The 17103-nt window shown below is 42.8% G+C and overlaps 1 protein-coding gene across 2 annotated transcripts in view; it reads right to left on the reverse strand.

The window, feature by feature from the left end:
• Positions 1-17103, reverse strand: part of grik2 (glutamate receptor, ionotropic, kainate 2) — a gene marked incomplete at both ends in the record, with an annotated part of 274403 nt that overhangs the window by 93156 nt on the left and 164144 nt on the right. For both annotated transcript variants that reach the window (XM_079227201.1, XM_079227202.1), the window contains 2 exons: positions 6475-6582; positions 11141-11284. In XM_079227201.1, the coding sequence (XP_079083327.1) occupies positions 6475-6582; positions 11141-11284 (252 nt within the window). The remainder of the gene's footprint in view (positions 1-6474; positions 6583-11140; positions 11285-17103) is intronic.

Genomic DNA, 17103 nt, shown 5'->3' on the forward strand with positions numbered 1-17103 from the left:
ATTTTCAACACAAAAACACATGACAAATAAAACTAAAACAGTAGTACATTCCTGTCGTGCATTTATTGAATTAGCGTCATAATGAAGTTTGAGCATTGTGATGTAAACACAGATTCCACCGGAGTCCTGCGCTCTGTCCAGATGCCCATCGACTGCAGCTTGATCCTGGACCACCAGGTCTCTGTGAAGATGTGGGCTCAACAGTCACCGACCTCCCGCTGCTTTCATCCATCATGCGCCAGACAGCCAGCAGTCAGCTGGGAAGGGAATAGCTTCAGGTCCTAGCTGGGTTAGCTTAGCTTCCATTTAGCTTCCTCCTCCCTCCCCTCCCCGGGGCAGTTCGGTGGCGTTGGGTCCGGCAGGTCTGGCTGGTCGGCCGGCCGTGGGCTGTAACCGCCTCAAGGGCCGCTGCACTTCATCCCCACACTTCTTCCTTTATGCTTGTATTTGGGTGGAACATTACCTCTTGGATTGACCAATCAGCTTTTTGACAACACAGCCATTAAATGAAATGCTTTCAGCTGTGCATCCTTCAGTGATTTATGATCATCCTTAATCTCTTTATGGATTTACAGAGACAACCCTATTGAAAGAAAAATAAGGTGGCTATTGGACAACTCTGCAAGACTCATTCACGTTCTCTAACAATGTAATATTCACATCCACACCCCACACAGCTGAGGCAGGATTGACATTACTTTTTAAGGGTTGATTTGGGGCAGATGCGAGAGAGAGGAGACGGAGAAGGAACCAACAGGAAGGAGAGACACCACCGGGGTGGCCGGAGGAACTGGAGAAACCCAAACACCTCAGAGTTGAAGCTGCTCCACTGGGAACGTTTGCTGATGGTAGACGGGGCGGCAGAGCGGAAACAACACCCGAGACCAGGTACCGGACGGTCAGCCGTGGACGGGTCGGACGTGACTTAGTTTGACGCCTTCTAAAAGCTAAGTGAAGGAAAGTGAGCAAGAGAGCGAAACTCGTGTGCGACTGAGGGCGCCTCCTTCTCTTCCACAGCGACCGCAGCAGCGTGGCGAGGACGAGACGCAGCGGATCCGACACCAGAGAAGTCAAACAGGACAACGGTTGTGACTCTCTGGAACATCAGTAGGACACTGTACTGTCCTTCCTGAACAGTTTCATGGCCGAGTGGAGATGTCTGGAGTCCAGTAACGCCATTACAAGGAGTCATTTGTGTGTCGCTAATTCTCATTATCTACCTGGGTACATTTTAGTGGTTTCTGCCATTTTAATTATTGAGTTTTATAATTTTTTTTAAAAGGGCTGTCTTTTATTTATTTTAGCCTCAGACAACTATTTAAAGTCTTCCCTTGGAATTACAGTTTGTTGCTGGTATAAATGAAGAACCTCACACTGCGACAGAAACATCACCAAACGCATGGCAGGCATGCACAGTTTAGACGTACACAGTACTCTGTTACAGTCCTTCTGTTCTGGACGTACAGAGGATATTGAGCAGTACCCTGAGGACACAGTTGGCAGCCGTGTGAACCCTCACCACTGTCTTCTATACTCCCACAGGGAATAGCGTGAGAGCTGAATGGCCCCGTGGCCTTTTGGAGGGTTGGTGGAGAACAACACTGTGAAGGGCTGAAAAGAGGAGTGGAGCGTCCCGGGGAAGCATGTAGGAAGGAGAGGACGGAGAAGCTATTGGATCGTGCCTCAAGGCTTCTTCTGCCCTATCTCGGCTCTCCCTCGGGCCTCCAGACCAGAGCCTCCTCGTCAGCACCCTCCCTGCTCCGTACCGACCCGAGCCACCGGGACCACCAACACTCAACACCCCACCAGTCACACACTCCTCAGGGCTCCTCTGACGCCCCGTACCAGAGCCAGAGAAAGGCTTTGTAATTGCAAATCAACCCTTTAATTCAGGCTTCATGAGGCTAAAGGGCTTCTGAAGAGGTTTTTTATTAATAGAGTAAATTATTCATGGAGGTGCAGGCGCACACAGACCAGAGGTCAGGAGCTGCTGAGAGGCACTGGTTAGGATGCTGAAGTGTCTGCAGTTGCATCCAAGAATATTATTTGTATCGGCGGTGTTAGTGGGTTATCTTCCCGCTGATAAGCTCATGAATCTTAAATTGACTGCTGCATATAGGAGATGCTATTCCAAGGAAATGATGTAAACTATAGATGCACCAATTCATGGGAACACAACCGCAGACTGCCGCATATTGCATGGCATGCCATGACGCATTCTCACTGACATTAAAGGGAGGGTTTGGATGCCAGATCAAATGGATATCTTTTAAAGTGACACTGTTGTGGTTCATGCTGAGCTGCAGCAGGAAACTGGAAGGACATACAAGTAAAATACACTGAGGTCTCCACACATGCCAGTCTGAACTCCTCTATTGTCATATTTTATTTACTTTATTTATTTAATGTGGACATCCCAGTGACATTAGAATTCATACCATACATCTATGCACAAAAAAAACAGATGCACTAAATTCCAACACCTGTCCACAGGAGGCTTTTTTTTATATAATTAAATGTGATAAATTAGAATAAAAAAGAGAATACATCCACAGATACATACACAAAGTAAAAGTATGTGTTACAGGGGTGTTAAATGTGTGAACAATGTTGTCTCTTCACCATGATTTAAGACCTTTATTAAATCTAAGACACTGTTTTATCCTTGCTGGATCTCTCAATGAGGTTTACACTGACATTAGCCTCCCCCTGATTCCCCTCAGTGCTGGCAAGGTTGGGTCATTAATGTAAGGGCTTCCCAAAACGAACGTCTGTCCGCAAAATATTTGTCCCTGCTCAACTTTTGCAGCAATGCAACATCTGGCAATACAATGTCACATTCCTGCAAGATACTTTGTAAAATCGACAGCATATTTATTTTCTTTTTTTACCTAATCATTATGATGCAGGACAAAATGATTGTGATTGTCTCACCGATGGGAAAGGGACTGCACTCATATTGTGCTTTATCCACCAATTCACACACACACATGGCAACCCAGGTGCCATGCCAGGTGCTGGCTTTCCCATCCGGGGCCACTCAGGGTTCAGCGTCTCGGTGAAAGACACTTGGACACATACAGTGGAGGATCAAACCGCCAACGCATGTGATCAGTGGTCAACCTGCTCCACATCCTGAGCCACACAAATTTACTTCTTAAAAACCCTCCAACCCATATGGGCCCGAGTTTTTAAAGACATATTGTTCTGTGCCTTAACAACATCACAGAGACTACTAGTGCACCTTTTTAGAAAGATTAAGACCTAACCACAAGAGTTACGGTATTTTAGCAATTTAAATAAGTTTAACCGACCTTGTGGTTGCGATGATATGCAAGGGGCCGTTTTTAAAACACCCTTTTTTTCCGCTGAACAGGTTTTAAACTACTTTCCAGATTGTACATGTCTTCAGCGTGCAGTGTTTCTGCATTTCATGAGCGCTCAAAGTCCAACTGACCTTCCTGGATCTTATTTCATCTTCTTACTGAAACACACTTTTCAAGTCGCTTGACATTTTTTGGGGTGTTTTTTGTTCTGATATTTGCCCTGTAACTGTCAAGTTGCCCTCTTTCTTTGTAAAAAAACATGTTTTATGTCTGCCACCAATGCACAGAGACAGGAACTAAACTGAAAGAGTTAATTAAGAAAAAACAAAGTCTGAGTTCCTGGCATGCAACACACACAGTGTTTGTGTTTTTAGCTCAGTGAAAATAATGTCTTTACTGTTGGCTATCACTTGCTATTTAGGTTGAATAATCCCTGCCTGTAAAAAAAAACTTCCAGCAGTCAAATTCACTGACAAAGAGAGACAACATCTCCTTCACAGCGAGTCTGAGCTGCTCGTGCACGGACAGGAAGAATGATTACAGACATCAACATATCTGACTGTAGATATTCAGTATTCTATACTGTCTTGAATATCTGGCATTTAAATCAAACTCCGCTTCATCAGATCAACTATTAAAATGTGTCATCAGGATACACATTAAATTGCTGTTTCTATTCTGCTTGTCAAAAAGCAAATAGTTTTTTTTTCTCCTGTCAAAATATTCAGAAAATGTTCCGTGCACAACCAACAGCTAAATACATAACAAGTGGAACACGTCTGAAAAGGATAGTCACGCGGCGGTGCACTCTGACATTGTAAACGTTCTCATAGGCAGCGCTCATCTCTACAGAAGCTGTCAGCAGACTTCACGGTTGGTTTTGAAACGCCTATGTTTCAAAACATTAGTTTGGGGATTTGGGGAGGCTGCTGTACACTCAAAATATGCAATGGAAAAGTAATTTTGATAAACAAACTGCTTTTTCCCCTGTTAGCTTCTGCCGTTGAGCCAAAGGAAGTGTTGAAGCATCTTGTCTACAGAAGCACGTCGGATCTCATGAGACAACTTCACTGAATAATTGTAATGTCAGTCCCCAAACAGTTTTTTAATTTAGAAAATAATCTCTATTCTGCCTTCATATGCTTTGTGCTTGTTCTTCCCACATTTTGATTTGTGCTGGTTTCTTTCTTTTTAGAGTTGGGTCCATCATCTTCCACGCTGGTCCACTATGAGATCACAGAGCATTGAGCCTTAATCTGTGAGAACTAGTTTCATGTAGGCCTTTTTTCTGGTTTATAAGTGTAATTACTGAGTGCTGCAAAAATGATTTTCTTGGCCTTATTATGAATGTCAGTAAGAGACCTTTTAGTGTTACAGAAGGCGCATGAACACCGACACTGTGTGACTACTGAGCAAGGGAGGTAATAAATATGTGATTTACATTTCTAACAATATATAACAATCAGAAGAAATACAATATGCAATTTGTTTGCAACTTTGGACAGAGCCAGGTTAGCTACAGTATCTGTGCTCTGCTCGTCAAACCACAGCTGGACTCCAGCTCTGTACTAAACATACAACTCAGATGAGTCACAGATATAACAAGACGTCCTGTTTGCCTCCTCTGACCGTGACCTCCAGCATTCACTGGGGCGTTTTGCAGCCGAGTGTGAAGCGGCAGGGATGAGAGTTAGCGCCTCCAAATCTAAAGCTATGGTAAACTGCCTACCCCAAGCGAAGGAGTTCAAGTATCTCGGGGTCTTGTTCACGAGTGAGGGTAAGGTGGAGCGGGAGATCGACAGGCGGATCGGTGCGGCTGCAGCTGTAAAACAGGCGCTGTACCGGTCCGTCCTGGTGAAGAGGAGCTGAGCCGGAAGGCGAAGCTCTCCATTTACTGGTCGGTCTACGTTCCAACCCTCACCTATGGTCACGAACTCTGGGTCGTGACCGAAAGAACGAGATCTCGGATACAAGCGGCCGAAATGAGCTTCCTCCGTAGGGTGGCCGGGCTCACCCTTAGAGATAGGGTAAGGAGCTCTGACATCAGGAGGGAGCTTGGAGTCGAGTCACTGCTCCTTCGTGTCGAAAGGAGTCAGCTGAGGTGGTTCGGGCATCTAGTCAGGATGCCTCCTGGACGCCTCCCATTAGAGGTTTTCCAGGCACGTCCAACTGGTAGGAGACCCCGGGGAAGACCGAGGACACGCTGGAGGGATTATATCTCCCGGCTGGCCTTGGAACGCCTCGGGATCCCCCAGAATGAGCTGGAAAGTGTTGCGGGTGAGAGGGAAGCCTGGGTCGGCCTGCTGAACCTGCTGCCACCGCGACCCGACCCCGGATAAGCGGCTGATAATGGATGGATGAATGGATAATTAAATAAATAAATACATAAATGAATAAACTAAATTCATTGTGGGAGGATAAGGAATTATCTCGTTGCGTGTGGATGTTTTTGCATTTGGTCAGAGCAAGTGAAGTCGTACAACTTGTTAGGAGGTGTGTGGAGCGACCGTTATGGAACGTTAATTGGCAAATGATAAGATACTGTTCAAATAAATGACAGTAGCTGCACCGTAAAATAACGGTAAATTAATGGCGTCTCTGCTGCCGGTATTTTACAGATATTTGATGGTGAAATGGTTTAGTGTTGATTTGCATAACTTTTTTTCCGCGACTTGGTTGTATCTGAAAGCCTTCACTTAATGGACTGCAGATTTATCGAGAAGCGTTCATACTGACCTGGTAATGAGGTGATTCAAGCAGATTGATTCGATTGAACAATGAGAATACAAAGCATACAGTAAACCTTAAATGACACAAATGAGTGAGACAATAGTTTGATTAAAAGAATAAACATTCATATAGATGCCTGTATGTATGCCTGCTTATATTTTGAGCGTCTTTCTTTTAAAAGCATATTAATTATTTCAAACTCAGCGTAAATGAACGTCATGAACACATGAATATAACACATTTACATGACTTTTACAAAACTTTTGGGATTTTTGCATCTTAAAATTCCATGACTTTTCCAGGTTTTCCATGACTGTAAGAAACCTGCACACACACACACACACACACACACACACACACACACACACACACACACACACACACACACACACACACACACACATTAAAGATGCGCTACCTTCTCGAGTCCCTCCTCCTTCAGACTGATGACATCGAGGTCGAAGTCTGTCCTTAAGCCATTGGTCCGGTTAAAAGTGATTCTCCCGGTCAGGCCATCCCAGTGGGCCTAAAGAGAGGGAGACAGGGAGACAGAGAGAATATCAGAGGAGACATTCAACCATTAGCATAAAGACTACATCTCAGCCTTCTGAAATGGTTTTGATGTCAGTGTTCAAGGCAAAGCAGTCGAGGAGTGAGAACACACACACATTTCTACATCTTTCACACACTGGCTCTGTCTGCATGGTCTTCTTCCCTTGCTTCAAAACGCTTACACAGACTCTGAGGCTGCATTTGTAACAGTGGGAAAGCAATTACCCAATCTTTACAGATATTTAGGGGTGTGATAGGATACAGTGTAGCATGAAAGTGCTTCAGAGCTGGGAAGGCTTTTTCCTCAGGTACGGCAAATCATCACCGAGCAGCTCCGACTGGGAGCCGGGGACTTCAGGGCCTATCTTTAGTCAGATGAGTTGACTCAGTACGGTTGACTGTGCTGGAAAGCATTTGTTACACTACTTTGACTCAGTGTCTGAATACCTCTTCATTGATACCAAAGCTGTCAGCAGATTCAAGGATATATTACTCCAATGGAGGTTATTATGAGGTATGTATTACCAAGGAATGTAGAAGGCATATCTGTCAACAGTTTAGATCAGATAAAAGAATAAATAATTGTTTCCCCAAAAATATTTTGAACAATGTACAACCAGCCAGTCTCCTATATTGACACCAATATTCCCCCATGTCCTGATCTTGCCACTAGGATCCTCAGTTCTACAGCTCATATGACCTTGATATGAATACCAGACCCTATTGTCCTTGATCTCTAACGAATCTGCAACTCCTTGCTTTAAAACAATATATGTTTACATTTATTTTCAGCATATCTATGATACATTTTTTTTTTAATTATTTAATGCCTCTTCTCACAAGTGTTATGGTACTTTAGCAATTTAAATGAATTAATTCGACCTTGTGGATGAGGAGATATCACAGTTTTAGTTTTGAAAAAACACACTTAAAGAAGGCTTTGAAGGTCAGGTCGTGAAGCAGGAGCCTCCTTTCGGCCTCTGTCATTTCAGTCGAAATTGGGTTCTAGTGGTGCGTACTCTTAAATATATCTTTAGTCAATTTGAAGAAGCCTAGCCTGGAGCTGTCAGGACCCTCTGGCTGCAGTCGAATAGTCCTTTTTGGTTAGGAACCTTCCTAACTGAGTACCTAAGTGGCCAAATTCTCTAAACGCAAAGGAAAGAGAGCTTCAATGCTTCCTAAATGATCTCCTTTAGCATAGGAACCACTGGACCTGCCTTCACGAAAGGAAAGGAGATAATGCCGACCCACAATTCCTTGCGGCGGCAACTTTTAAAGTGACGTATCATTGGGCCGTTAGACGTTTGGAGGTAATTGTTTGACTATTCGACTGCAGCCAATAGCTCTGAGTTGCCAGGGCAGTGCCTGCTTTGCCTGGTTGGCAACCCAGCCTTGACTGCCCCCAGAGCACAATTTAACCATGTAAACATTATATCCAGAACAAATGATCAGACTGGACAGAATTTGATGAACATTAAATATTCTCAGTGGATGAATCTGATGGATTTTGGTGACCTCTTGACCTCTTCCTTTAGCCAGACCAATATTGCCACGGCTGTTTTTGAAATCCCGTTTAGAAAGTGGTATTTCAAACACTATTGGAGGGGTTTCCATGACACTTGAGTGCATATTCACGCTCTTCACATTTTACGTTTCATTTAGTACCACCCTCTGAGAAAAAACACAACAAGCATCTACAACCCAACAAAACTATCAGTTTGTTCCATCTTTAGTCATTTCAGTTATCGAGTTATTGATTTAATCATTCCAACCTTTTGTCAGCGATACAGAAAACAAGACTGGTTGCTTTCCTGTTATCTTATATTTAATGAATGGTTGAGTTTATTTGTGCTGTGAAGCCATGTTTTGATCCCAAAATTGTTTTGTGTAAGGAAGTGAATGGAAACATATTGTGATGTAGTTGGTTTGTCTTGTGTCCTGTTTTATTGTAAAGTCCTTGTCTTGTGTGTCCTCTGTGTTCCCTGCACTTCCTCCCCTGTGATTGTCACTGATTGTCTGCCTTGTCCCTGATTGTGTATTTCCTTCACCTGTGCTGTCCTCATTGTTGTCACCTTCCCTGTGTATTTAAACCCTGTTTGTCGCCTCTCCCCTTGTGGGATCAGACTGTTTGTTCCTGTCAGTCGCCCTGTTAGAGGTCCCGTAAGTCTCCTGTCTTGGTGTTTGTTTCCTGTTCGTTCCCCATCCCTGTTTTTGCTTCCTGGTTTTGCTCCCGGTTTTTGGATTCTTGGTTTTGGATTCGTTCCTCGGCCCGTTCGAAGCCTGACCTGAGTTTGTTCGTATATTAAATTTACTTTGAACAGTTTGTCGGCATCTTGGGTTCGCCTTCTTCCCAGATCCTGACACGTACTGCAAAGCTTTAACATCAATTGAAGAATGCTATTTTATGGCTCGAGAGCGGCTGACCCGGTCAGAACAAGTTGCAGTTCAATCCTCTGGGCTGACATTGTTTCCTGTCCCTGACAGCAAAGCACCAGCTGTTGAATACACAGCAGCTCCGTGACCCTGTGGTGAACGTGTTGAGAGCTGAGGGGCTCAGGCTTTTCAAGGAGGTTTTTTAGCCTGGCCAAAGATTCTAAAATAAAGTCACTGAGGTTGAGATCTAATACAAAGGACTGTTTCAACCAGCAACAGGGTTCTGAAACGGAAATTTTAGAAACTCATTTAGAATCGTAACTTGGCTTCAGGTAGATGCATGACATGTGACCACTTTAGGAGCCGTGGGCTGCTGTAAGGCCCCGGGGTCCAACTTAAGCTTCAGTGTCTTGCTCAAGGACACTTGAGGAAAAGTGGAAACCTGGACAAGGAGCTTTACCCACTGAGATGCAGACGCCTCGGGGGCACTCAGGTCAAGGGTCAACCAAGGATTTCCAAAGAATCCCAGTAAAAACCAGGATATTCTGTATTTCTATCCACTTAAAATGATTCCTATCAGCGCTTTCTGTGAAGATTGTTTCCCATTGGCCCCTACTGCACTGTGGCTATGGGCCGTTCTAAGATACAGCAAAGGAAATGTCTCCGTCCATAGTTAGATAAGTCTGAAGCCAATGTTTAGAGACGGCTGCATGCATTACATCCCACACTATTGAAGCGGTATTTAAGTGTAAATGTGGGGTCATTGAAATTAGAAGAACTGGAAAGGTGTTTGCTTCAGAAGTCAGGGGCCATCGTTTATGGACCATTAATATAAATAACACATTTCATGGAAATCTGAACAGATGTCCTTCCATTTGCTTTTTCTTTCACCGTTCAGTGTTGCACTCCTTCATGCTGTCATTTTTTTAAACTATGAATGTGTTTTGTTTATAACACGGATTCACATTTCGCAGTTAATTAATTACTAATAATTGAGGTATCCTCCACTTTGATTTATCACAAACACCTGCGAGACCACTTTTCAACTGTATGTATGTATGTGTGTGTGTGTGTGTGTGTGTGTGTGTGTGTGTGTGTGTGTGTGTGTGTGTGTGTGTGTGTGTGTGTATTTATATATACACACATACTTTCCCTAAGAAAGACAGGGGAGGTGAAGTGGAAAAGCTCTGCAAAACACCGTGACTGAATATCATTTGTTTTGGTTTGAAAGAATGTTCAAATATTAAAATACGTCAACATCAAATCTATATCTCATCTCTTATCTTTGGTTGTCAACAATATATTTAGAAAGCAGGCATATCACATTTCTCTTCCATGCTGTATTGCATCTGCAGTGCAATCATAGTCTGAGCTAATTTAAATACTTTACATGTCTTCTAACAATCTAGACTCATGATCATATCCTTCTGTACAATAAAGATAATACAGCAGTGTGTATTTCAAAGGTCCTGTAAACTTGTGCAGACCATCATTCTGGATTAGACGATGATTTAACTGGAGCCGTTTAGCTTAACAGCGTTTTATAGTCTTGTGTGACTTAGAGAAAAGTCAACAGGACGACAAGAAAGAAGATGGAAAGAAGAGAAGGAATGAGGGATAGATCAGGGAAGAAAATATGGGATCTGGAGTTTAACATAAATACATTAAAATTTGCAGTTTGTGGTTCCATTTGCATAAAACCTCCCTCACCATAATGTTTTGTTATTTGCAGTCTTCTCGTGATCCGTGCAAACTAATAGGGAACGGAGCCCTAAATATAGGTTTCCTAATCCACAGACAGAACGCTGTGGATTAAGGGTGCCAGCTCCATAAATGCAGTGAACTGTGGGGCAATTACAGAAAATGTAGATACGGTTGTGTTTTTGTTTCTGCATGGCTGATTAATGCTGAAATCTGGGGGGTGTATGTACACACACTGACAAAACTAAACATTCCATATACATAAACACACAGGTAAACCATTTCTATTTATTTATATCCCCTTCCTTGACTGCCTGTGCCTGATTAGCATTGCAACTCTGTGCTTTCCTGAGAGCGCATGTCCCTGTGTGAAGGTGCTGTGTGTGTGTGTGTGTGTGTGTGTGTGTGTGTGTGTGTGTGTGTGTGTGTGCAGGAGGAACAGGACGGGGAGCAGCTACCTCTTTGATGAGGGCCATGAAGCGGTTCCCGAAGCGCCAGGGCTTGTGCCGGTTGCACTGTAACGAGCTGACAGTGATCTGCTGAGACTGCTGCACAGCCACGGCCACCACGTGCACGGCATCGTACATGAGCGCGGCGTCCGTCTGGAAGCAGAGACGGGAAGAGAGGGGGGGGCATTAGCATGGAACACAACGCACGACAAATCAGCCCCTGGCACCTTGGATCTGTTCAGAATCAGAGGAATATCAATATCATGATGGCAGAATCAGAGACTCTCATAAAAATCCCTGTTGTGTGGCTCTGCGGTGTATGGATTACTGAGTGGAATAGATTTATTACGTCAATGTGGAAGGAGATAAATCGTGGGAAAAAAAGAAAAAAAAAAAGAATTATATGCGGACTATGTATCATTTGGGTGGCACATGGAAACGCATTTGCCAAAAACTCTCTATATATATATTTATATGTGTATTACCAGCCGCCACAGCGACGCTGCTATTCTCTTCACCTCGTGAGTCTGTGTGTGAGTCATCATGTCTGGAGACACTGCAGAGGAACCCAGAAGAGGTCCTGAGCACTTTTATCTTCCTGTCTGTCTGTGGACACATTTGGTCGCCGCCATTGCGTTGCAACCACCAAAGAAGGAGTCACGGGACTATCGGTGTGCAGTTGAGATTGAAATAAAGGTTGCGATCGACCCTTCACACACACACACACACACACACACACACACACACACACACACACACACACACACACACACACACACACACACACACACTTTATGCCCCTGATGGTGTGATCTCATCACAAGATGGTAGTAGTGGTGCAGATGTTCATGGTACAGAAGCATTTTAGATTAAGAATAAAAGAGGAGCAAAACACATATACATAAAACGAGATGTTAAAGAAATGACATTCATACAGAAGCTGTGCAGATAGGATTATATAATACAGTGTGCTAATATATTTGTTAGTCTGCATGAATACAATAGACAATAGTGCACATTGCATACACTGTAGTCTCCAAGCCATATATAAACTATTATTAGTATTTGCAAAAAGCGTAGTCCCAGACAAGTGTTCAGCAAAGCTAATGAGAGAGAACATCGTGCTGCAGCTCTAATTTACAGATCAAAGGGTGGCAGCCAACTCTTAAAAGCCTTTCAGAAGCACTTAACGCATGTCAAGGGATGTATATAGCGTAGGCTAAATTACATGTGAGTATTGTGAGTGCAATAGTACGGAAGCCCCAAAGGGTCACAGTGGGATTTATAAAAAAAATATCTGAACTACGTTTGCATTCACAAATATATTTTATTTTTCGTGCGTGTGTTTTATTCAGTCCATCATTACAACACAATAAGTAAAGCCACAATGTAATATACACAACAGAGAGACTGAAGAGGTAGAAGCATAATGCTCATATATTCCTATCCTAAATTATTATCAATTAAATCAGATAATGAATTCGATATTCACACTTGTAACCCTTAAAATGTTTTATAAATAATCCTTTTAAAAACCAAAAATGAGTTGACCATTCTTACATTCATGTTAGCGTTGTTCCATAACTGAACTCCTATAATAGAAATACTTCTTTTAATCCCTTGTTTATCTTTTTGTACAGTAAACTTACAAACATCTCTCAAATCATATTTACACTCATGTATTGAAAACAACCTTCGTACACAGTCTGGCAGTGACTTTGCTTTAGCTCTACATTGTCTGCGTTATTTTATAATATACCAAATCATTAAATTTCATAACCTGAGATCTGTAAAACAATGGATTTGTGTGCTCCATTACGCAGTGGCCCGGTGACGCAACACTACGTGACACTTTACATTCTGCATGCATGGCTCATGACAGCCTTTCTATTCGGAATCAGATGGAATACATGCCAAACCAGGAAGGAACGGAACATGTATTTTGCGAGAGAATTTAATTCTAAATTATTTAACCCTAGAACACTCACATTAAAAATAGTAACACCATCAGTAACGTTGGGTATATTTCACCCGATATAATGTACCTGATAAAATATACTTCTCATCAAAATATATTAAAATACAACAATACAAGGCAAGTTGATGTACTCTTATTTTATTTCACCCTGTAGAACTCCTCATAAAACGATAAACAGGTATCATAGGGGGACCCTGAAAAGTCTCAAAATCGGGTGAAAAATTAGGGAATCATCAATGAAACATGATTAAAAATATAAATAACGGAGCTATGAACGTGTTCTCTGGTGCACATGTTCCTGGGACATGTGAGTCTTGTTCTGTGAAGGAAAAGTCTCCTTCAATGTTAAAACACATCCGCAATGTTTTCACCCTCTATCACTAACGCCGGGTGACAATCACCCGAACATGTGAAGGTTGAAAAGAACAGGGATTGGAGCAGAGACACGCCCACCTTCACTAAGACACGCCCACATTCAACAACGTCAGTGAGCAGCATGAAGCTACACAAGGACCCACACAACTCAGACAAAAGCAACACAATGAAAATAACAAAACCACAATCGCCCGACGTTGGGTTAAGAAGAAAAATCCAACCATAGTGGTCACTAGACAGCAGGGTCACGGTTCTTGATGAATTCATCTCTGGAATGACAAATGACTGGACGGTTTTCAGTTCTCAGTAAACGGGTTACAGCTGGCGATACCTGGAGCAGAGGGTGGAAGTGAAAGCAGCAAGCATGTCTTCTCCATGTCAATAAAATATGGTGTCAACGCTGTCCTTTTGTTACACAGCAACAAGAGACCGTTCAAGCAAATTCAATCTACAACAAAGAAGAAGGCTCTCAGGCCTGATAGGCACACAACCCGACAGTGTGCCGCACAAACGTACCGTCTCTCTCTCTCGTTCCCTCTTCTAATTCTGAAATAAAGTCCTGACGGTAAACAGTTGTTCAAAACAGACGAGTGACGCCGAAGCTATCAGAGAAGTGCCAGTCATCCACGCTTCGTGAAAGAAGCCTATAATTCTGCAGTTCCTCAAAAAAGAAAAATCTAATTAGTGTTTGTCTCGCTTGATTGAAAAGCAATCAAAACAGCTCTCCGCCGTAGTCGCATGGAAATCGTGCCCTGAGGTTCTTGGGAAAGCATTGTCCTGCAGGAAGAAATCACCCCAGACTTCACATCTTCCCCCATCTGAGCCCTGATTGAGCGGCGGAGGGCTGCGGCTTAAGTTGCCAGTTTGGCTGTAAAAGCATGGCGAAGACATCCCAGGTGTGTGTGTGTGTGTGTGTGTGTGTGTGTGTGTGTGTGTGTGTGTGTGTGTGTGCGTGTGTTTAGCTGGATCCACATGCATGGGAGATGTCTGGAGATGTTTCTAAATCAATCACCGTCAATAAGCTTGCCTTCTAGAAATCCAGACCGGTTCCAGTGAGTGCCCGCGGGAGTGTGAGGTATTAATAATCGGTGTTAGAAGAAGGTGTTGAAGCGAAGGGAGTGTGAATTTATTGCAGTGTGGGTGTCACCTGGAGGCTGTTAAGTGTGCATGTTGGGGATCGTGCAGCATCGTTTGGCAGATATACGGGTGTCAACCAGCAGCGATATGATGGATATGACCCAATTTAACTGACTTCGCAGTTATTTTAGAAATAATCGATGCTGCACTGGTTGTAGAATCGGTCATGCTACATGGGATACTGTCAAGTGTCTTGTGTGCAAGTGAAGATGTTGGTGTACGGCCAGGAGAATAGGGAGGAAGAACAATATAGGGCTCAACAGTGTCCACGTGAAAACACAGAAATCCTGCCATCTTCTGTACAATGTAGTTCCTCCTGCCGTGGGACTGGAGGAAAGCTTGTGTTGAGAATCCATAATGAATCCATAATGATCCATAATGATCCATAACGAAGAGAATTCCATTCAATGGAAACATCCTTGTTTTGTTTTTTACATTTTTGGGGATACAAGTAGAGATGTTCGGATCGCATTTTTCCTTTCCAATCCGGATTCCGATACCTGAACTTGTACAGATCCGATTTCAGTGTGTTCAAAGTTAAACAGATCATAATTATCTCTCGAATATCTATTGTTTGTTGTTGTTTTTGCCAGAAATTGTATTTTCACAAGATTGTATTTTCACCCATGATAACTTCATGATTTACCTCTATGTGCCGATCAGGAAGGATGCACATATTAGTTTTTGGATGACACTAATGCAATATGATATATATATATATATATATATATATATATATATATATATATATATATATATATATATATACATATATATATATATATATATATATATATATACATATATATATATATATATATATATATATATATATATATATGTTTCTTATTACACACATTATAGCAGTGATAGTATACTAGTATACAGTCATCTATGTGTCTGCAAATGGGATTTGTTGACAGGTAGAACACATACAAGGTTGTTAAAATGACTGATATAAGGATGATATCAATTGTCAGCGCCCTCCAAAAAACATTATAAATGACCAACGCACAAAAGATTCATGAGACTGTTTTTCATGTGCCACATTTCTACAAAGAAGTCCCTAGTCATTTTAGTCAAGGGAAAACTTTTGCCAATTGCTGTCTGCATTACCATAGAGGGCTAAAGACCTGCAAAAATTAGGCAAATTATTCTGCTGACGTATGAGAAAGTAAGACTTTCGGGCTGCTCGAGGTTGCAGCGATAAACTGCAGTTCAGTGTGCCCGCCTGTTTCATCTAAAAACCTGTTGGAAGAAAGATAAACCTCAGGTCTTATCGCACTGCAACAACATGTACTGCTGCATGCTATTTCCTGACACAGGTTGGATGTGATGAATGAAATGCTGAGGAGGAAAATTAAACTAGGTGCATCTGTCTCCACAGTAAATCATCTGTTGATTGTTTGATGGTTATTTATTTGTGCTTTAGAATGCTAGCTTTTTTCTCTGAGTTACAGCACTGCTGTCTTTTTCTCGTCTCTCGCTCTCCCTCTCAGATCATTCACGCCATTGCTCTCTCTTTCTGAGGCGGGAAGCCAACCGCTAAGTAACCGCCTAACTAAACCTACGTTTAATGTCTTTTAACGCTTCCCCCTGGTCCAAAGAACGGTCCTAAATCAAGACCAGAGTTCTTCCTTGTTATATGAATGAAAGTGTACATAAGTTGAAGGAATGGCCCTGTTTGTATTTGACCAATCAGTGACGGTCACAGCAAACATCATCCTGAGAGTTGCTGTGATTTCAGGATGGTGAAATGACCCCAGAAGTTGATTTAGACCCTTGTCTAAAGCTGTCGATTAGCAATGAAAGGTTCCTAGTCCCTGGGGAAAGTTCCTGCGACCTCAGGTTGAGGTTTGGTTGGGTTTCGACATCTTAACGTATTTATTTAGAAACAAACTGACACTCGACACTACTATTCACATCCTGTCGTCTATCAACAGTCACAAAGTCCTGATCATCAACCCTAGCCTTCTCTCGAGGTTTGTCTTGACCCTTTGCCTGACAGACACCAGTCCATCAGTTGCAAAACTGCAAGAGGTCCTTCCAAGGACACGCAAAACACACGTGTATGAAATCATGACCAATCATGATTTTCCTGGTGAGGACCTTCTCTGATATGGGCCTTCCAGACCCTACTTTAGCTCACTGCCGCTTGGTGTGTGTGTTTGGCTGGGAAAGACTGCTAGCTTCATGGCGCCCGGTCTTCCTCTCAGCGCTGAGGGCAGCAGCATCTGTGATGTTCACACTGACATCCGTTCTGTCCGCTGTAAGCCACACAGGCCCACGGGCCTCCTGACAGTGACCCCTGCAGGCACAGCAGAAGTCGGTGGGATTTGTTGGGCAGTAAAGAATCAAACTTCTCGCCCTGGTTGGCGAGGACTTTGCTGGCGTCGCCTCAGACCACGATAATATGATAATCTTTCTTTAAACTTTCATTAGCGTTTCATTTCCTAAATTATTACGCTTTACTGTTTTGTTG

This window comes from Taurulus bubalis, assembly GCF_910589615.1.
Source record: "Taurulus bubalis genome assembly, chromosome: 12".
NCBI lineage: Eukaryota > Metazoa > Chordata > Actinopteri > Perciformes > Cottidae > Taurulus > Taurulus bubalis.